The 22,285-nt window shown below is 39.1% G+C and overlaps 1 protein-coding gene across 1 annotated transcript in view; it reads left to right on the plus strand.

Moving 5' to 3' along the window:
- SCIN (scinderin) overlaps nt 1–22,285 on the plus strand; it is an 81,984-nt gene that overhangs the window by 57,891 nt on the left and 1,808 nt on the right. The window contains 6 exon segments of the mRNA NM_001244731.1: nt 1,354–1,475; nt 7,274–7,364; nt 11,240–11,410; nt 17,326–17,503; nt 17,778–17,899; nt 20,517–20,594. Coding sequence (NP_001231660.1) covers nt 1,354–1,475; nt 7,274–7,364; nt 11,240–11,410; nt 17,326–17,503; nt 17,778–17,899; nt 20,517–20,594 — 762 coding nt within the window.

The raw sequence follows: 22,285 nt of genomic DNA on the forward strand, positions 1-22,285 counted from the left end.
TCACAAGCTGCATCTCTTCTGAGAAACCTACCTTCCACATGCAAATGACATTTCTTTGTGCTCAGGCCATAAGTAATATTTTTCACAGTGTTTGTCATGTAAGTACCACAAGATTGTTCATTTACTCAGATTTCTCTTTCCAGACTGCTTGTCAGTTCCTTGAGGGAAGAAATTGAATGCTTTATCTCTATATTCCCAGCGCTTGCAGTGCTTAGACCAAAGTATAGAGAAATGAGATTTAGAAAGTACTTTTTCCCCTACTATTTCAAGGACACGAAATTTGAATCTAAGCTGGATAGTGGTTATGGGAACTGCAAAGGGAGAAATGCTCCCTGTGATCATTGTCAGAGGGTGTCACTTTCTGAGGCCCGTCCATCTCCTGCTTGAACATCCTTTCTGGAGCTGAGCACAGGTAGATGGCCCCAAGGCAGCTGTGGCTCCCTAGTACCAAGTGTGTCGGGCTGCAGTCTCCCTGTCAGGGCATAGTATCTCTGAGATGTCCTCTGGTGTCACCCCAGGGCTGCTGACATCTATGGCTCTCTCTGGGTTTTCCTCTGGATGACTGGCATGGGAGGCTACTCTCTGAAACACTGGCTGTGGCACCCCTCGAGCTCATCTCCAACAAAGCAAAGGCTGAGCCTCCCAAGGACCCAGGCAGGAGAGCGTGTGCAAATACGCAATGCCTGGCAGTCTCTTACTCGTATGTCACTTTCCCGTTTCATTTACAACTCTCCTCTTTCCAATTTTTAATCTTTAATTAAAATTATCTTTAATCTCTGATGAAGATGAGGAGATAAAAAATGACGCGTTCCGCCTGCTTTTACCTAATCAGTCTTATGCCTAGATGGCACCTTTTGAAAATAAAAGTCATGCAATTGACATCCTTATTATTCAGTCACAACTTGCTACCTTCGCTGAGAAAAGAATAGTCTTATGCCTTAAAGGACAGGGAAGAAGCCATTTAAAAAAAAAAAAAAACTGATTAAACTGATGAAAAACTTTGCGATAGTTAAGAGATATATTTCTGAGCTGAATATTTTGGTTTCTTATTTAACTAGAATATCATGTTATTTTCACTAATCAATCAAGGCAGTAGGTATTTTTTAATCAGCAGGCTCAAAACGGAGCTAAATACTATGAAAGATAAAAAAGAACTGTAAGTACTTAAAAAGTCAATAACCAAATTGCCAAATTGGTAAAAATTTCTTCCTGTTGTTCGATTCGTAAGCTAGTTAGAAAAGTAATTTAGAAGTTTTTTAATGACAAATCCAAACCAAATTTTTTTAAACCTCCGAGAAGTATTATTAGATCAAGAAAATTTTAATTTTGGTATGCATATTTCGTTCCTTTCAGATTTGGCGTGTAGAAAACAATGGTAGGGTTGAAATTGACCAAAACTCGTATGGTGAATTCTATGGTGGTGACTGCTACATTATACTCTACACTTATCCCAGAGGACAGATTATCTACACATGGTAAGTTTTCCTCTTTCATAAGATCTCAAGTTCCATAGAGGTCCGATTTTGGTCCACAGTTAAATTTCATTAAATTCTATGCAATATGGGGTAGAATTCTCCTATAATTTCCCCAGTGAAAGTTGTATACCATGCATGTAGTATTTTCTTTCAATATGATTTTGGCTATTTTTGTAGCTGCTGTCCACAAGCAGGAGGGGTTAGATAAATATCATCCTTTCTAGTCTTGGAAAAAGGTTTTGCTCTCCGAAGGGTAGTTTCTCTTAGTGAATATGTCCTTGAATAACTCATCACCTATGCAAGCTAACACTCCAGCTGTCCAGCATTGGGTACCATGTCTTCTAATTGTTAAAATTCATTGCGGCCCATCCTGTTTGGAGCTGCAACATTGCAATGAAGCAAATCCTCTAGGGCATGCATATAATTTATGATTATACTTCATACTCTAGAGACCTCAAATTATTGCATCTTTATTCTTTGTCCCATGAAATTGAGAGCAGTAATAGAGAAAAAATGCCAGTGCATCCATATCTTGTATGGTTTTCCATAATGATCTGAGTTAATTGAGGGTTAAGTTTACTGAGAGAGCATCCTTGCCAATGGGGAATATCCAACCAAGTAAGTGAAGTAGACATAGCATGTCATGTGAGATTCTCAAACTTTGTGTTCAGTGAAATCAGGTGAAACAGATTATTTCTGAGAAGACTGAGAAAAAGAAAAGATTATCAACAAAGATCTTAAAGCTGAGAGGTATAGCTTGAAGTTTCAAGGGTGAAGCATGATCCTGTCTTTGGCACCATGGTGATGGCCATAACCAGTAAGCCCATTGAACGTACCTGGACTCAGGTCTCTGTGTCCCACCAGATGACAGAGCCATTGGTCCCACCACTTACCACTTATACTGGCCGGTGTCTTGAGCTTAACCAATTTCAGGAGAGATTATTATTCCTGTCCCAGAGGTTCTTGGTACCCAAACCATGGTCTGGGAACCAGAAGCATCAGCATCACCAGGGAGCAGGTTAGAAATAAAGAATGTCAGGCCCCACCTTTGACCTGCTAAAGCCAAACCTGTGTTTTAACAGGTTCTCAGGATGATTCATATGCACATTGATGATTAACAGGCACTGCCTTTGGCAATGGTTCCAAACACTAGCTGTGCATATTAACCTGGACAGTTTTTTTCATATGCCTGGTCCCCACTTTATACCAAATAAATCAGCCTCTCAGGTGGCGGAATTCCTGAAATTCTAATGTACACCATAACGTTAATGAGAGCCACTGTGTCCAGGGAAGTTTCTGACCCCAAAAGTCACATCATATCCTGTTGAAGATGAATGTATTTAGCTATTTCGCTCTGTGTTTAAGATACCAACTTTATAACAACCATGTTTTTGAGCAGCATATTTGTGCAGCAAAGTGCTATATGTTTCCATATATTATCTCTATTCATCACAACCATTATTTTCAAACGAAAATGAGGAAGAGAGGGGAATTAGACAGTTTAAGTAATTTAACCCCAAGTCACAACTGTTGTAACTGGTGAAGCAACATTTCACTCCTTAATCTGAAGCTCTCTTTAAGGCTTGAGTGCAGCGATAACCTGGTAGAAGCTATGTTCTTATTTTGCAGTTTCCTGTTCTAGAATTTTAATTCAGAGAAGTGCTCATGCAAGGCAAGACGATTGTAGGGATAAGTTAATTGTTCCTAGTCAGCTTCTCTTTTACATTTTGCTTTTTGGTCTTCCTCTTAATTCTCTTTCGTACATAAAAAATACAATTGATTGTGGCACTTAGATGAAAGAAGAAAGACTAAATAAGAAACTCAGGGGACTTTTTTGAGGAATTTACAATTTGTAATCCACATAAACAACTATGTGAACATAACTAAAACAGACTAGATCAGGTTATAAATTTTAAATGTAGTAGCCAGTCCTTAAATCATTTAAAAGCATCTATTGAGCACTTTCTATGTGCCAAGTACTGTACTGGTACGGCACTAAAGATGCAGTGGTGAAAGACAAACAAACAAAACACAGCCTGTGTCCCCAAGAGCTTATGCTTTAAAGAGAAGAAGATAATGATCAGGCATCTCAATGAAATATGAAAAGTTTTAAGTAAGATAAGATTAAGCTGATTGATCTTTGGGGAATTAAGGAGAGACACCCAAAGCCCTCTCCTAGACTATTGGTAAAGGTCTCCTAGAAGTGACATCTAAGTAGGCGTAGAGGGGGAACTGGGAAGACAAGCAAATAGGGAAGTTGTTTCAAGAGTGCTGGGCAAATTGTGCTTTAATGTAATGATGTATGGCTAGAACAAAGTTAGGAAGCAAAAGATAAAACCAGAGAAATTAGAAGGAGCAGAATTGCGAATGGCCTTGTAACTATCTGGGAGAGGATGAACTTTATTTTCAGGGTGTTGGAATCCAGCCATGAAATTTCCACTGGGGAGTGACGTGATTGGTTTTCCTCTTAGAAAAATTATTTTTAGAGAAATTATTCTGGTTAACATCTAAAGAATGGACCGGTGGGAGAAGATTGATGACAGAGAGGCCAGTAGGGGTTTGTTGCAATAATCCACCTGAGTGACAGTGTGGCCAGAAAACAGTGTAAGAGCAATGGGGAGGGAGGGGATGGGACAAGTTTGAAAAGTGTGAAGAAGTTGACAGCCAAATGACTGGTTATGGGGAATGGAGAAGTGGCTGAGTCAAGAGTTGGCCCAGATTTCTGATCTGTGCACAGGTGGGTAGTGTTTTATTCACTGAGGTGAGGAACTCAGGAGGAGGATGAGTTTGGCCCTCCGTGTAAATAATTGAAAGAGAAAAAGGGGAATATGCCCTATTGTTAATAGTCACTACCTTTGGGCCAGAACAGGGGATGAAGGAGTGGGTGGTTTAGTTTTCTTCTTTCACTTTGATGAGAATGTATGACTTTTTGACATCTCAAGAATATAAATTAGGTATTTGAGAATCTTTTTGTGAGTCTTCGTCATTTAATATCATGGATGTTAAATATGTCAGTTTGTTAATGTTGCATGGTTTGCAGGCCTATTGAAACTTTCATAAAGATAGTGAAGGGGCATTTAGAAAATAAGCACATATCTTGAAGACTAACTATCACATGAAATAGCTTTCCAGTTTATGTGATAATTTCAGGGAAGGAATGTAAATAGGTTAAGTCCAGGAAGCAGACTTAAAGAATGAAAGCAACTACTGAATACACAGATTTGTCTTTTTATTTCTGAAACCATTTATATTCTAAAATGGTAGGGGAAACATAATTTCAGCAGTGATTTTTTCTCTGAAATGTCAAGTAATTGAAATTGAAGAAACTTTGAACTGTGGCAATGATGAGTTTCTTGAAGCAGTAAATTATATTTTCATACAGATTTTATTTTTAATGAGTAACAAGATTTATGAAGAAGAAATCATATCTAAGTAGACTGCTTTTTTTTCCCCCCAAGCATAGGATTTCAAAATTGGAGGCAAAGAACAGCTTTATTACATCTTGATTGTAGTGGAGTCCTTGACTGCCTGGGTTATAGATTCATAAAGCAAATTAGTTTGAATCTATGTGGGTGGAAGCATGTGTTACTTTGACAGGAAGAGGAAGAAGGGCTCAAAATAAACAGTGAAATATTTATGAAGAATGTCAGAAGGCAAAAGTTGGGTGAAGGTCTCCAGTTCTGTTTTTTGTTTTTTCGCCCCGCCCTGAGGCATGTGGAAATTCCCAGGCCAGGGATGGAACCTGCTCCATAGCAGCAACCTGAGCCCCTGGAATGATAAAGCAGGATCCTTAACCCCCTGCTCCACAAGGGAATTCTGGGGTCCTCAGTTTTGCTGAAATACTCCAGGGGGAAAAAAAGTAAAATGACAACTAAAGTTTGGTGATGCTATTTGTTGGAAAAAAGAAATTTTTTTTTTATCTTTTAGGGCTGCACCCACTGCATGGCAGTTCCAGGCTAGGGGGCAAGTTGGAGCTACAGCTGCTGGCCTGCACCACAGCCACAGCAATGCCAGATCCAAGCCACAGCTATGACCTACCCCCATAGCTCATGGCAATGCCAGATCCTTAACCCATTGAGCAAGGCCAGGGATTGAACCCGAGTCCTCCTGGATACTAGATGGGTTCGTTACCCATTGAGCCACTACAGGAACTCCAAAAAAATTTTTGTGTGTGTCCAGAAAAAAGGAAATGGAGAAATAGCTAAGAATCACAGATGTGAGGAAGGCCCTACTGTTACCTCAGCTCTGTGTAACTCCCCACCCAGCACTTCTGGTGGCTCCTAGAAATTTTCTGGTGGAAAATTTAGGCTATTATCATTAGACTGTGTTTTTATGGGTGCCCTTATTAAAAAAGCATTTTTTACTTTTTTAAAATGTTTGTCTGACATGAGCATTTTTTTTTTTTTTTTTTTTGCATCCCAGTGCAGAACATTCTGATATCAATCATTTGACTCTGTTGGTGCAATGAAATACTATGAGATAAATGAGAAATGCTCCCTGTACCCAATATTTTGGGGCATGAGTACATGAATGCTTACGTGCGTGTGTGTTGTCCAGGTTAGGGGGCTGTGGTTAATCTGTTCCGGGTATGGAATAGGCAGGTCACTCCCAAACCTTCAGAGGAAAAGATTATTTAGCTCTTGAAATTCTCTTCCAGGATCTGTCTTCTTCCTGCTAATCCCTAGTCAGAAATGGGAGGGTTGACTACAAACAAACAATGCTCCATGCTTTGGCTGGTGTTTCCCTCCCACAAAGTCATCAAACAAGCAGTTCTCCCAGAGGTTGCTAGTGATTGGAGTTATAGCCACAAGGGTCCCTAAAAAGAGAAGTTGCAAATGAGCTGGATGAATGAGTTTATTGACTCTTATCTGGTTCACTGGTGGTTCATGCTCTCTTACTGGATTATTAATAATTCCTTTAAAAAAAAAAAAAAGGAGTTCCTGCCATGGTACAGTGGGTTAAGAATCTGACTGTGGTGGCTCAGGTCGCTGTGAAACTGCAGGTTCAATCCCTGACCTGGGGCAGTGGGTTAAAGGATGTGGTGTTGCCACAGCTGCAGCTCAGATTCAATCTCTGGCGCAGGAACTTACATATGCTGCAGGTTTGGCCATAAATACCACTAATACTAATACTAACACTAAGAATTCCTTTAAAGAATTGCTAGAAAAACAAAATGAGACCTCTCTGTTGCCTACTTCTGAGGATTATTTTCTTTATTATTCTGGGTCCGGACATTTGTTACTATGCTCACCAAATATTCACGGAAAGATAAGTGCCTCTAAAATGCAGCCTAAAGGACTTGGCTCATATTCTACTCAATGGATTATTTTCACTATGAAGGTGGTTCCCCCGCCCAAAAAAAAAAAATGCATCTCTCGGAGTTCCCTCTTGATGTAGCAGCTTAAGGGTCTGATGTTGACACTTCTGTAGGTCAGGTTTAATCTCTGGCTTGGGAACTTCTGCATGCTGCAGGCTTGGCCAAGGGAAAAAAAAAAAAAAAAAAGCAACTCCAACCTGAAATCAGACAGACTTGATTACTTAGCTAAGTTATATAAGGAACTAAAAATGAACCTATGAAGTGAAGGTAAAAATACCTGCCATATGTAGTTCTAAACAATACATATATTGGCTCATGGCTCAAGGCTAGTACTTTCAAAAAATAATAGCTTCCGTGATTTTATTATGTCAAAACAGTTCGTTTCTTCTGGATATTTTATAATAAGTTTCTGCCTGAAGTGCCTACATTAGAAGATCTTACTACTTAACACAAGCTAATTTGTTTTCTTTGGTTCTTCCAGGCAAGGAGCAAATGCCACAAGGGATGAGCTGACGACCTCCGCCTTCCTGACTGTGCAGTTGGATAGGTCCCTTGGGGGACAGGCCGTGCAGGTTGGGATTTTTTACCCACCCCCCAAAACAAATACAGGTTAAAGTTTTGTAAGCCCATTGCCTAAAGCCTTTCTCTCAACTTGGGAGGAACATCAGACATTTTCTAAATACACTTCTTTGTTGTTTAAGAATTTAAATATTCCTATTCTCATGCCATTCTAGTTCTCTCAGATTCAGGAAAAGAGGGAGCAAACAAATTTTAAAAAACAGAAATAAAAATAAACTATTCACAGATTTAAGAGCCCCAAAGAATCTTTCCTTTAGAATCTCATCAGATTTCAAAGACAGCCATTGGCTCTCTGGAGTTCCTTGGGGGTCTAGCAGTTAAGGATCTTCTGTGCCACTGATGCAGCCAAAAAAAAAAAGACAGCCATTCATTAATGAAACTGTTCTGACTTCTGACATATCACTTCCAGTTGATCACTTTCCAGCTTTCAAATCTTTATAAATGTGTAATGGCTTTTTCAAAGGTAATAATTACATAGAAAGGCAAATCAGTACTTTAGCACATAAAATCTAAGATTTGGTCTTAGAGCTAGTTTTCTTTCCATCATGGTATTTAGTAGCTAAATAAAGCAAGTTAGACCTAATTTTAAAGGTGCATATTAATTTTTTAAAAATAGAAGAACTTTGTCAAGATGATTGAATTTTTTAAATGCACTAACTCTCCATGAAGTTCGCCATGAATTTCCCCCGTGAACTACCATTACATTCATTTATCAAATGAAATATTTAGAAGAACTGAATCATCCATGGTATTTCATATCATTGATCTTTCAACTATTAATAAATAACACAAAAACTTTGAAGACATGGACTGTGCCTTATAAAGTCTCTATTTCATAGTTAAGTATTTGATAGATCCAGGGAATGAATTTCCATTCTTTGTTAGCCAGTTAAATCCTAGACTGATAATGAAATGGTAATGCTTAGCTTCATCACTAGATGGCAGTAGTTTACAGTAATGCATAAGTTTTAAGTCCTGAATTTTTTTTAAAATGATTTTTATTTTTTCCATTATAGTTGGCTTCCAGTGTTCTGTCAGTTTTCTACTGTACAGCAAAATATCCCAGTCACACATACATATATACATTCTTTTTTTCACATTATCTTCCATCATGCTCCATCATAAGTGACTAGATATAGGTCCCTGTGCTATACGGAAGGATCTCATTGCTCATCCATTCCAGATGTAAAAGTTTGCATCTATTAACCCCAGACTCCCAATCCATCCATACTCTCCTCCTCCCCCTCGGCAACCATAAGTCTGTTCTCCAAGTCCATGAGTTTCTTTTCTGTGGAAAAGTTCATTTGTGCTATATTTTAGATTCCAGATATAAGTGATATCATATGGTATTTGTCTTTATCTTTCTGACTTCACTTAGTATGAGAGTCTCTAGTTCCATCCATGTTGCTGCAAATGGCATCTTCTTAATCCATTCATCTGTTGATGGACATGTAGGTTGTTTCCATGTCTTGGCTATTATGAATATTGCTGCAGTGAACATATGGGTGCATGTGTCTTTTCCAAGGAAAGTTTTGTCTGGATATATGCCTAAGAGTGGGATTGCTGGGTTATATGGTAGTTCTATGTATAGTTTTCTGAGGTACCTCCATACTGTTTTCCATAGTGACTGTACCAATTTACATTCCACCAACAGTGTAGGAGGGTTCCCTTTTCTCCACAACATCTCCAGCATTTGTTATTTGTGGACTTATTAATGATGGCCATTCTGACAGATGTTGTATGGTACCTAATAGTAGTTTTAATTTGCATTTTTATAATAATCAGTGATGTTGAGTATTTTTCATGTGCTTTTTGGCCATCTGCATATCTTCTTTAGAGAAATGTCTATTCGGGTCTTTTGCCCATTTTTCAATTAGGTTATTGTTTGTTTTGTTTTTTTTTTTTGCTGTTGAGTTGTACAAGTTGTTTGTATATTTTAGAGATTAAGTCTTTGTCAGGTTCATTGTCTGAAACTATTTCCTCCCATTCTGTAAGTTGTTGTTTTGTTTTGTTTTGTTTTAATGGTTTCCTTTGCTGTGCAAAAGCTTGTCAGTTTAATTATGTCCCATTGGTTTATTTTTGCTTTTATTTCTGTTATTTCTGTGAGAGAATGTTTTTCCTATGTTCTCTTCTAGGAGTGTGAATGGTGTCTTATGTTTAAGTCTTTAAGCCATTTTAATTTTATTTTTGTGCATGGTGTGAGGGTGTGTTCCAGTTTCTTTGATTTACATATGGCTGTCCAGTTTTCTCAGCACTACTTCCTGAAAAGACTGTCTTTCCCATTTTTTAATTTTTGCCTCCTTTGTTGAAGATTAATTGACTGTAGGTGTCTGGGTTTATTACTGGGTTCTCTATTCTGTTCCATTGGTCTTTCTGTCTATTTTAGTACCAGTACCACACAGTCTTGATGATTGTGGCTTTGTAATGTTGTCTGAAGTCTGGGTGAGTTATGTCTCCTGCTTGGTTTTTGTTCCTCAGGATCGCTTTGGCAATTCTGGGTCTTTTATGATTCCATATAAATTTTTGGATTGTTTGTTCTAGTTCTGTGAAAAATGTCCTGGGTAATTTGATAGGGATTGCATTGAATCTGTAGATTGCTTTGGGTAGTGTGACCATTTTTACAATATTAATTCTGAATTGTTTTAAACATTTCTTTGTAGACTATATTAAACTTTGAAAATCAATTTACCTTTCTCTTATTTTCATTTCTCAGTGGAGACTGGGTCTTAATCAGTGGCCCTTTTTCTTTTGTGTTGTCAGTTGAGGTTTCCTCAGTGTTATAGGAGATGCTAAGCCAGCTGTAATTTAAAGTACTCTTAGCTAACCTCATCCCAAGCTGTGGGGTTGTGACTCAAAACACATTTTCATGATTTGCTACTTGCTTATTTGAATGTCTGCTAATTGAAAGAGATTATGGAGTTAGTCACTTTGAGGGCTCCCTAGGCCTCCCTACGATGGCATGTGCAGCAGCATTTCTGGTCACTTGGCTTCTAGAAAAAGACCAGAGTAGGAGAGACAGTTGAGTTTTAGCACAGGGCAGAAAATTTGGGACAAAAATAAGAGACTGACACAAAATTTGAACTCTTCATGTAAATAAATGCATTAATAATTTCTGCAAGAAAAAAGAAATTTGTGTCTATTCCAGTACCTGCTGTTAAAACTAATAGGTGAAATTAAATATTTTATCATTTATTTTCCTCAATTTCCTTATCCTGAAAAGCCCTGACATTGTATTTTAAAAAGTGTTTATAATAAGCAAGTCTACCATTTTCATAGGTGAGTTTAAAAAGCAGAAAGCCTGTTCTGTTTATTCTGTTGATGTTTGAATTGAAATCTTTATTTACCCCCAGATTATGATATTTTTTCATTTCTCAGTGGTAGGAATGTAGATAAAATAAGTATGATTGTGCATTATTTTTGAAAGCGTTAGAATGCACATCTCAACCTTCTGAACAAAGTCCAAAATACCTGAAAAGCAGGTGTACCCCTATATATCTGTAAAGTTTGGTGCCCTTGAAAAAAGAGTAATTTCCCTAAAAGATAGCATACATCAGCACTTTCTTGTTTTCCCTTTTGGAGGTGGAGATGAACAGACTTGCATCTTTGTGCTTTCTGGAAGCAGAAAGTGGTGCAGGGGTGCTGGTCCCCTGAGAAGGTGCCATGTCTGGAGTAACAAATATTTCCTCAGTCATTGAGGAGATGGTGCTTGATTACCATTAACCTATATTTTCTGTTAATCGTCATTCCTCCAGCTCTTGACTTTTTTTTTTAATATTATTTTCAAAAAGAAAAATAAGAACACATTTGGAAATACAGCCTTCTTTCATCTCACTCTTTATTTCATTTCTTTTATCCCCACCACCCCCAGATCCGAGTCTCCCAAGGCAAAGAACCTGCTCACCTGCTGAGTTTGTTCAAAGACAAACCACTCATTATTTACAAGAATGGAACATCAAAGAATGGAGGTCAGGCACCAGCCCCCCCTACACGCTTCTTTCAAGTCCGAAGAAACCTGGCATCTATCACCAGAATCGTGGAGGTAACGTCATGCATTCATTAAAACCTGCCTTGCTCATGGACTTCCCAGTGGACTTGAGCCATCAACAAATATTAGTCTTAAAAAAAATTGTCAAGTAAACTCCCTTAACTTCCATAATTAATCCAGTGTTCATCATGAAAAATACTCAAAGCAGGAGAAGCAAGCAAAAAATTAACTTAAAATGGCAGGCCATTCATATTTTTCAATTGCATTTACCCAAACAAGTGAATTTTAAGAATAACGTAACAAATCAAGCTGTCAAAGGCAGGAGGCAGCTTAGGCTCCACCTTGGAAGGCCTGGGGAAGATGGATGGCGGGTGACAGTCAGGTGATCACACAGGGGAAATTCCAGAGGGAAGGCCCTTGTTTGTACAAGTATAAGGAACATGGAAAGCAAGCTTTGCTTGGGTCAGAACCATAACTCAACTGGCCAAATAGGCAGTCTCTGACAGCATCTGTGAAAGAAGTCAAAGCCCAGATCACAGGGCCAGATGAGAAGATCTCTAGAGGGGTTGAGGGGTGAGGGGAAGGCTGTAGGCCCAGGCTTTTCAAAGGCTGAGTGCTTTGACCTCTAGGAGGATTCATCACACTTCATGACTGGTCACCTCAGTCACCATGAAAACCCAAGTCCTCTAAGTGTCCTGGACTCTGTGTAGGCCCTCACCTCTGGTCCCACCTGCCAGGCCATTCAGATGAGCCCTTAAGACCAGGCGGGTCACAGAGTCCCTCCACCCAGAGCCTTTTCTCTAAGCTGCCCTCCCCTTCTTGCTGCGTGGCTATGCTCAGAGGACATGGATTCCCCACAGCTCTCTCAAATGGAAGTTGTGGTTTTCCCAATACTCTCTCACCAGTGATGGGGTGGCGGGATCCCCTCCTTGGTCACCCTTGTCCCTTTGACTTCCCTCCCCCATCCCCTGGTGCTGAGCCATGGTTCTCCCCCCCCCCCTTTTATTCTTTGGTGCCTTCAGCCCTTATCTCACTGTCTCTGTCACTCTGGCTTATCTCATCCAACAGTCTTGTCTTGACGCCACTTCATCTCCTACTCACAGGGTCCTATATTAGACCTTGCCCTTGGTGGTAACTTTAGTACCTCAAGCATCTAATGCCTGACAACCAACTCTGGGCCTTCAGCTCCCTTTCTCCAGGATGCACATTCTAGTGAGGCTCCTATCTCACACCTGAATCCACGAACTCTCTCCATCCATCACATCCTTCGAGTTCTCCTCTCCACATCTCCAGTATCCCAGCTTCCTGCTGACAACGGATTCTGAGTTCACAGAGAACATAATCATACAAGACTGTCCTTATCTACTCCCCTCCAGTTTCACCAACTTGTCTGCATCTCTACATATGTATTTTCCTTCTGTTATGAAATAAATTGAAAGTGTTAGTGTAATTGTATTTAAAAATTAATAAATAGGAGTTCCTGTCGTGGCTCAGTGGTTAACGAATCTGACTAGGAACCATGAGGTTGCGGGTTCAATCCCTGACCTTGCTCAGTGGGTTAACGATCCGGCGTTGCCGTGAGCTGTGGTGTAGGTTGCAGACGCGGCTCGGATCCCAAGTTGCTCTGGCTGTGGTGTAGGCTGGCGGCTACAGCTCCAATTGGACCCCTAGCCTGGGAACCTCCATATGCTGTGGAAACAGCCCAAGAAATGGCAAAAAGACAAAAATAAATAAATAAATAAATATTTTATAATAGTCATTTACATATAAATACATATAAATATATTGATGTATACTTATCCAATAGTAATGTATAAAATAATATGTTAGTAAATAAATGAACACATATTTATTTTAGAAATAAATAAAATGTGACTCCTGGCCCAGGCCAAATTCCTCCTGCCCCCATTCCACCACTAACTTCTGTCCAGGGTCCCCTGTCTTCTGGCTTTCTAAGGACTTTCCTGATGTCTCTGTTCCATCTTCTTATCCCATTTCCAGTGCATTACTGCAGACAGTCATCTCTTTTCTCTTCTGTATCACAGTTCATTGCTATAGGCAGTCATTTCCTTTCTCTTCTGTGTCACCGCTTTATTCTTCTATCCTGGGTCACTCAGTTTGGAACTCAAACGTGCCTTTAAAACAGTCCCTCCTTTCTTTGAAATCTATCTCTTGACCCTGATCCTACTGGCTACCATGTCCTTTCTCTGCCCTCCTTAAGAGTACAGATTCTCAAAACAATTGTATTCACTCACTCACTGTCCCTACTTTGCTGAGGCTGCTCTTTTTTAAAAAATATTTTATTGAAGTATAGTTGATTTACAATGTTTTGTTAATTTCTGCTGTACACTGTAATGACTCATTTTATATATATATAATATAAACATATATGTATATAACTTCTTCATATTCTTTTCCGTTATGGTTTATCACAGGATATTGAATATATTGCCATGTGCTGTACAATAGGACCTGTTGTTTATCCATCCTATATATGAGTTTGCCTTTGCTAATTCCAAACTCCCCACCCTTCCCTCCCCTACATTCCTCATCCTCTTGGCAACCACAAGTCTGTTCTCTATATCCGTGAGTCTGTTTTTGTTTCATAGATAGGTTGATTTGTGTCATATTTTTGATTCCACATATAGGTTATATCATATGGTATTTGTCTTTCTCTTTCTGACTTGCTTAGCTTAGAATGATAATCTTTAAGTCCATCCATGTTGCTAGAAATGGCATTATTTGGAGTTCCCATTATGGTGCAGCAGAAGCAAATCCAGCTAGGAACCATGAGGTTGCAGGTTTGATCCATGGCCTCGCTCAGTGGGAACCTCCATATGCTGAGGGTGTGACCCTAAAAGGACAAAAAAACAAACAAAAAAATGGCATTATTTCATTATTTTTTATGACTGAGTAAAATTCCATTGTATATATATACCACATCTTTCCTATCCATTCATCTGTTGATGGACATTTAGGTTGCTTCCGTGTCTTGGCTTCCATGTATTAGCTATTGTTTATGGCTGCTGTAAACATAGGGGTGCATGTATCTTTTTTTTTTTTTTTTTGGCTTTTTAGTGCTGCACCCATGGCATGGAAGTTCCCAGGCTAGAGATTGAATCTGAGTTAGAGCTGCTGGCCTACACCACAGTCACAGAAACTGAGGATCCAAGCTGAGTCTGCAACATCAGATCCCCAACCCACTGAGCGAGACCAGGGATCAAACCCACATCCTCATGGATACTAGTTGGATTCGTTTCTGCTGGGCCACAATGGGAATTCCCCATGTATCTTTTCAGATTATAGTCATTTTTTTTTTCTTTTTCTTTTTCTGGGCTTATGCCCAGGAGTGGGATTGCTGGATAATTATGATAGTTCTATTTGTAGTTTTTTGAGTAACCACCATGCTATTTTCCATTGTGGCTACTCCAATTTACACTCCCATCAACAGTGGAGGAGGTTTCCCTTTTCTCCACACCCTCTCCAGCATTTATTATTTGTAGACTTTTTAATGATGGCCATTATGACCAGTGTGAGGTGGTATGTCACTGAAGTTTTGATTTGCATTTCTCTAATAATTAGCAATGTTGAGAATCATCTCTGTGTTTATTAGCCATGGATATGTCTTCTTTGGAGAAATGTCTCTTTATGTCTTCTGTCCATTTTTCAATCAGATTGTTTGTTTTTGTTACTGAATTCAGTAACTGTTTTTGTTACCGAATATGAGCTGTTTGTATATTTGGAAATTAATCTCTTGTCAGTCACATCATTTGCAAATGTTTTCTCCCAGTCTGTAGGTTGTCTTTTCCTTCTGTTCATGGCTTCTTTTGCTGTGCAAAAGTTTTTAAGTTTGATTAGGTCCCATTTGTTTATTTTTGCTTTTATTTTTGTTGCTTTGGTTTTTATCTAATTTGCCAATGACCTGCCTTTTGCCATCTGATCCCACTTTTCTCAACCTCCTGCTATAGTTTGCCACAGTCGCCCATTTTTGTCTTCTCAAAACACTATTCCCGCCCCTGCCCCAGTACTAGGCCTTTGAAACCCCACACTTATCAGGATTTCTCCCACACTTCAGGGCCACTCTTCTGAAGAGTGTTTTCACTCCCATCCAGTTTTGCTGGATTTTCCTCCTCTGCTTATCCTCTAAGTTCTTGAACTCTCCAAGGCTCAGTCTTGGCCTTCTCCTGAGTGATCTCATTTAGTCATATAATTTAAATTCCATTATGTATTAATCTCATCCAGGACATTCTATGCATGGATTCTCATACATTCAATTATGACTAACTTTTTTAATCTTTCAAATTGGTGGTTAAGCTCTCGTCTACAGGTGCTTCCAGTTGATTTCAGGTTCACGACTGAATGAGAGAATCATCACATTCCTGGTCTTTTCCCCGTGGGCACTTCTTTATGAGGCATAATGAGCTGCTTGCCATGCAGACTCTTTATTTTCCTGCAGCCTCTCAAACCAGCCATTGCGTTACCATCCTCTCTGAAATGCAGGAGTCAAAACATTGTTTACAAGTCTTTCTGTTTCCACTCCTTGGGAGGCTAAAGCTTCATAATGTTCTGTTTTGGAACTTCCTCCCATATCCTTCACCAGTGGGGGCATGGGCTTCTTGTCACCTGTCTCTCTGTCATTCTAAGCTCTTTCCTCTATACCGATAAGGAAACATTTGGGTTAGAAATTGGAAATCCGTTCCTGTAAATCTCCATCATTGCATCTGCTGGATTCCTTTGACCTTGGTCTGTGGGGCCTCATTCCTACTGAAAGAGGATGAGAATCACTTCCCAGAATATTACCAACACCTGGGACACATCTTTAAGTCTTCCTCCAGGCATTCTTTGGTCTTCTAGTGCTCTCTCTGGGGACAGGGTCCTGACCTGTAACCCCCAGCTCTCCACACGCTTGATGCCTTTGGCAGTGGACACAGGTGGAGAGATGGCATCATTTGGCACCGTGGATCTCCAGCTCCTTGCGGCACTCTCTTCTCTTGGCCTCGGGGCACTACACTCCTGATTCCTTCCTCCATCGTGGCTGCCCTGTGGCAGTCTCATTCACTGGTTCTTCTTCATCTCCTGTTAGCACACATCAGAGTCCCACAGTCTCACAGATGATCACATACATACTGTTGCAGTTGCAGGATCAAATGGCCAGAGGATCTCCCAGAGACCAGCACTGAGATGCAAAATGACAAGGCCAAATACACGAGCCCATCCTAGGACCCCAGGCTCACTCCCCAGCCTGAGACTCTGCACATGCCTTGTCCCTGCCCCGAGGTTCCACTTTCAGTCTCATCCTCAGGCTGGAATCTGGTCTCAGTCAGGTGACTCTCACTCTGGGTCACACAGACTGGACCTGACCTCACTTCCCGTCCCAGACCATGTCCACAGCTTCTAAGTTGAAGGGAAGGATATGTCCATGCTGTGTTTTTATAAATCCTCTGATAATCTGCGCTGTAATTTATCTGAACCTGGAGAGCCCTTTAATGACTCGATGTTACTATCTCTTTGCCTGAATTAAACCCTAGTCTCTGTTTTATAATTTTTAGGTGTCCCTTTGATCATTTGAGAAACTTCTTTAGCAGGGGAGAGAAAAACTGAATACCTGTGCTTTATGTGTGTCATTGTGAATATTACATCCTCTTTCCAATCATCAGTTATAACCCACCCTCTTTCTTACGTCTCTGAATATTATTCTGGTTGTGTATCACTTAAGTTTGCCTCATTTTATTCTCAGAGCCTTATGCTGCTGTCTGTGGGCAGGCGAGCATTAAAGTGATGCAGCGCACTGTGCCCCTTCTCTAATCTTTCTAGCCCCCTTATGCTGTCTTGGTAGCCTCTAGATTAAATACCCTGAGATCACCACAGAAGTCTGTAGAGGGTTTGGCACTGTCACAGCTTCTTGGACACATTTATTGAAGGAGCAGCAATGAATTTAAATCACTGTATTATTTTTCATCATACTCCAGGTAGATGTTGATGCAAATTCATTGAATTCCAATGATGTATTTGTCTTGAAACTGCAACAAAACAATGGCTACATCTGGATAGGAAAAGGTGCCAGCCAGGAGGAGGAGAAAGGAGCAGAGTATGTGGCAAGTGTCCTCAAATGCAAAACCACAAGGATTCAGGAAGGCGAGGAACCAGGTGTGTGCAGGAGGGGCCAAGGACACTAGCCAGAACTTCTATTTGGTACACTTGTTAATCATGCAGACTATTTATTTTTTCACAATTAGGTACTTTGTCATGATTATAGGGCATTAAGAACCTTTTACTAGCTGCAAAAGTGGGTGACAGTACTCGCTATATTTAACTTCTTAACGATGACATTGAGGTGGGATGGGATACTATTTGTGAATGTAAAGCAGTATTAACTATCTGCTTCTGAAAATGCGTTGGCTAACTCAGTATGTTTCCACAGAGGAGTTCTGGAATTCCCTTGGAGGGAAAAAAGACTACCAGACTTCTCCCCTGTTAGAAACCCAGGCTGAAGAGCATCTGCCTCGGCTTTATGGCTGCTCCAACAAAACTGGAAGATTCACTGTAAGTGTCTTGTGAAACCTTGGGGTAGAACCGAGCATTATGGGGTTGGCTCTGACACTTTCCAGCCACGTTCCCGCTCCAATTCTTGGTTTTAGTTTACCTGCAAACCACTAATGACAGTCTTTGCTCCACCCAGGGTTGGTTTAAGAGCTGATGATGTAATGGATATGAAAACAACGGAATACTGTAATGTACTGTATAAATCAAGCTGCTCTTAAAAATATCAGCTACTTTGCACCTGTATCAGCGTGCAGTCATTGCTGTATGAAAATGCATGTGGTTGGATTTGCTAATTTAATAATTTGACAATTTTTGTGGACAGCAATAGTGGTTTCTCTGATTAAACTATTTAAATTCTACACTGCAGTTTTCCAGAGGAATAAAAAGTTTCCCCATGTTGTCTGAGTAAAAATATTATGTAAATACTATGATCATTGGTCAAAATCACAGAAAGCTATATACATACCTGCAGATTAACTGAAATCAGGAATATTTCATTTTATAGTCACAGTCACATTCAAAGGTTTTGCATTCTAGGCAGTTTAAAGTAAAAGAATCTGTGTATAAGATGATTTTCTGTGAGGCTTTGAAATATCCTGGGCTGCAGCCCCTCATCTCAGGTTAATCGCAAAAATTCCTCTTTCTTTGTTTGACATGTTAGGCTTTTGTATTAGTTTTTCATTTAAAAAACTAATTCCTCGCCTATAAAATTTGATCCAAAGATGTGGTCACCATGTCTTGGTGAATACAAGCTTTGCTTTTCAACATATACATGAAAATTTAGTATTTTTCCAGGTACATTGAGTGCTTGAAATAAAATGCTTTGAAGTAGAAATTACTCATGTGTGAGCCACGCTTGAAGCTTAGAAGTGATTTGACCTAATATGTAAAGATTTGAATGGTGGATTGTAATAAATATTAGGTTGTTAGGCATCGCAATTGCTCACCTATTTTGCTGGAAATCCCTGTATTTTATAAATGTGTTGTCAGAAAACTCTGTTGTTTTACTCTTTTGACTGTTGATTTGATATTGCATCCAAACAACAGCTTTTTAAGCATATGCTTCTATAATTTCTTGTTAGTACTATCTCCTAATAATTCTGTACATAATGTGTTTGTTTCCAATGAAGATATATTTTACAAAAATAATACCTGGGCTTTATTCAAAGTCAGGTTTAAAAAGTCTATCGGACTTTGTTTTTTGTCATGTACATTTTAAAAAGAAATATACTTTTCCTTTACACCTACTCATATTCTTGGCTGGTGTTTGGAACTCCTTCTACGCCCTTCACGATTTGAGGAAAAGGAGTGTTACTAACAAATGTTTGCTCTTATTATCATGTCACAAAGCAGGCTTCATAGGAGACAGCAGAGCCTGTTGGTTAAATGCAGTGTTTAGATCCAGTCTGCCTGTGTGACATCACTTACTTGGTGATATTATTTACTAGCTGTGTGACCTTAGGCTGGTTACTTCTCTGTGCTGTAATTTTCTCATCTGTAAAATGGTGATAATCCTCTTACCTACTTCATAGGATTGCTGTAAATATTAAATTAGTTGTTGCATATAATGGATTAGAGTAGTGCCTGGCATGGAGTAAGTGATGTTTATTTTTGCTTTCTTAAAACATTATGTAATTGGTAATTATTTTGTGGAAAGAAATATGCAGATATTCTTGCCTTCTGTAAATGGTTCATGTTTGTTTGTTTTTTGTGTAACTCAGAATATCATTGGATTACAACCAATAGGTATGTCATGCTCAGGGGGCTGAAGGTTGGGTTCGTGCCTCTTCCCTACCACCCCACCCCCACCCCTGCCCCAGACAGAGCCCAGGAGCGCAGGCAGGCTCCTGCTGAGTCATTTGCTAATATGATATGGCCAAGGCCACTATCAGCTTTGCCTGCTCACCTGAACTGTAGAGTCGCAATGCAGAGGGATGAAGTGAGGAAGTGTGCAAATCATAATCCAGTCTACCTCAGCTGCCTAAGGATCAGAGAGGGTTTCCTTCAGAATTCTTTAAACATTTTGAACTTTAGATTAACCCCTGCCCGCTGGTGCATTAAACTCATCCTCCCTCTTACCCTTTAATGTCCACTGTAGAGAACATGATTTAAGACATTTGAAGTAAAAAAGTGAAACTTTGCACATGGAATGTTATAGTACCATCTTATTGAAAACTGTTGGTTTGTGAAAATGTCTAGACCTATTGGTTTTATTAAAGTAATCTTGACCTACAAGATGGAGGACAATGTAATACCCAGATCAGAAACTCAGATGTCTTTAGGAACTAGGAAGGTAAAAACTTGTGAAGCAACTTGTCATAAGGAACTAGAAAGTAGAGATAACCATGGCCAGACTGACTTCATGTGGACTTCCTGAGGGATTCAAATGCAATGTCTATGTTAAGCCTGGTCCTTGCCAAATAAGATACCATCAGTTTGTGATACTTGATTAAACAGGTAAACAATTATTTAAATCTTTATTGCCCAAAAAGAAGAAAAAAAATGAATACCAAACTTTATTTTTCCTCTGTTACAAAATGGCACAAAGCATTTGTATCCTATATTAGAAATTTCATTGCTTGACTGTTTGGTCATAAAGCTTTTTCATACATTTCAGATTGAAGAGGTCCCAGGAGAGTTCACCCAGGATGACTTAGCAGAAGATGATGTCATGTTACTAGATGCTTGGGAACAGGTAAAACTATATTTTGTTCATAACAAGAGAGTGCACTTATAGTTGGGAGCTGACAAAACCTGCTTTGAGAAATGGCAGGTCTAGTAATAAAGCAATTTAGGCTGTATTTAAAAGAGACTCACCACACTTTAGCAACAAACAAACAAAAAACAAACTGATACACATGGCAAGTTGGTTTCTTAATGTGGAAATAATTCCACAGCAACCCATCTTTTGCTGTATAGTTTTAGGCAAAAAAACTCCTTCTGTTGGAGTCCCTTGTGGTGCAGTGACCAGAGCTACTGCAATGACAACACCAGATCCTTAACCCACTGTCATGGGTGTGGCAAAAACAAAACAAAACAAAACATAAAACAAACCTGTTTTTCATTTATTTGTAAAACTCACTCTTCCTTATTTATTAATACATTCATTCATTCACTCATTTAAGTAATAAATGCATTAATTGCTACAATCCATGGAGGTACAATTCCACAGGGAGTCTGAAACAGAATTTCTCTTGAAATTTGACAAGAAGTCATAGTGGACCCCTCACCTGGGGAAGAAGCAGACACAGGATTGTTTTTGAATCTTTATAGTAAGATATATTCCTGTTTCATATATCTTTATTTGGTAGAATATTAATGGTGATTTGACACCTCACATCTGATATTTTTCTTTAATCTCTATGTAAACTAATAATAGTGAAAGGGAAAAATAAATATGTTGGGAATTAAGTTGTATAGAACAATTATGAAACAGTTATCTGAATTAGGCCTAGTCTAAGTCAGCCATAGAGATTGTTATTCTTAGGTCTGTCCTTATTTGCTAAGTCATTCAATTATATTACACCTTAGCTTTTTGGGGTAGAATTACCATATTTGAATTTGGAATCCCATCACAGATTTTTCCTTATGTGAATTGATGACTCATTACTGAATATGAAATGTATTTAAGAATTATGAAATAAGAATTACACTCCCGGGAGTTCCCATTGTGGTGCAGCAGAAACGAATCCAACTAGTCTCCATTAGGATGCGAGTTCAATCCCTGGCCCCGCTTAATAGGTTGGGGATCTGGCATTGCTGTGATCTGTGGTTTAAATCACAGATGTGGCTCAGATCCCACATTGCCGTGGCTGTGGTGTAGGCCAGCAACTGTAGCTCCGATTCGGCCCCTAGCCTGGGAACTTCCATATGCCATGAGTGTGGCCCCTAAAAAGACAAAAAAAAAAAAAAAAAAAAAAAGAGAGAGAGAGAGAGAGTTACATTTCCTTATTGAGAAGAATTCAATCTTTTCCATTTGTAATCATCTCTACTGTTTCCACAATCATGGATACTTTAGAATATTTCCAGTTCTAAAGTTTGTTTTAAAAAATAATACTTTCATTTACATTGCCAGGCTCTCATGGTGTATTCTCTGCCTGCAAGAAAATATTCACTACTTTCAATATGAATTAGAATACAGTCAGAACTAATTTGACCAAAATTTTTCTGCCAACAAGTGATCTTAAAGTGCTTTAAATATAAAGTAGTTCAGGAGAATTTTCAGCATTGAAGTACTCAACCCACACATCTGACAAAAAGGATACAGAATTTATATCAATTTTTTAAAAAAATCAATATTTACACAGTAAACATTATGTACTTTTACCAAAATGATAGCATAACATAGGATAAGACCACTAGGTTGAAGTTAGGGGTTCCTGATGG

Source organism: Sus scrofa, chromosome 9 (assembly GCF_000003025.6).
Source record: "Sus scrofa isolate TJ Tabasco breed Duroc chromosome 9, Sscrofa11.1, whole genome shotgun sequence".
Classification (NCBI taxonomy): domain Eukaryota; kingdom Metazoa; phylum Chordata; class Mammalia; order Artiodactyla; family Suidae; genus Sus; species Sus scrofa.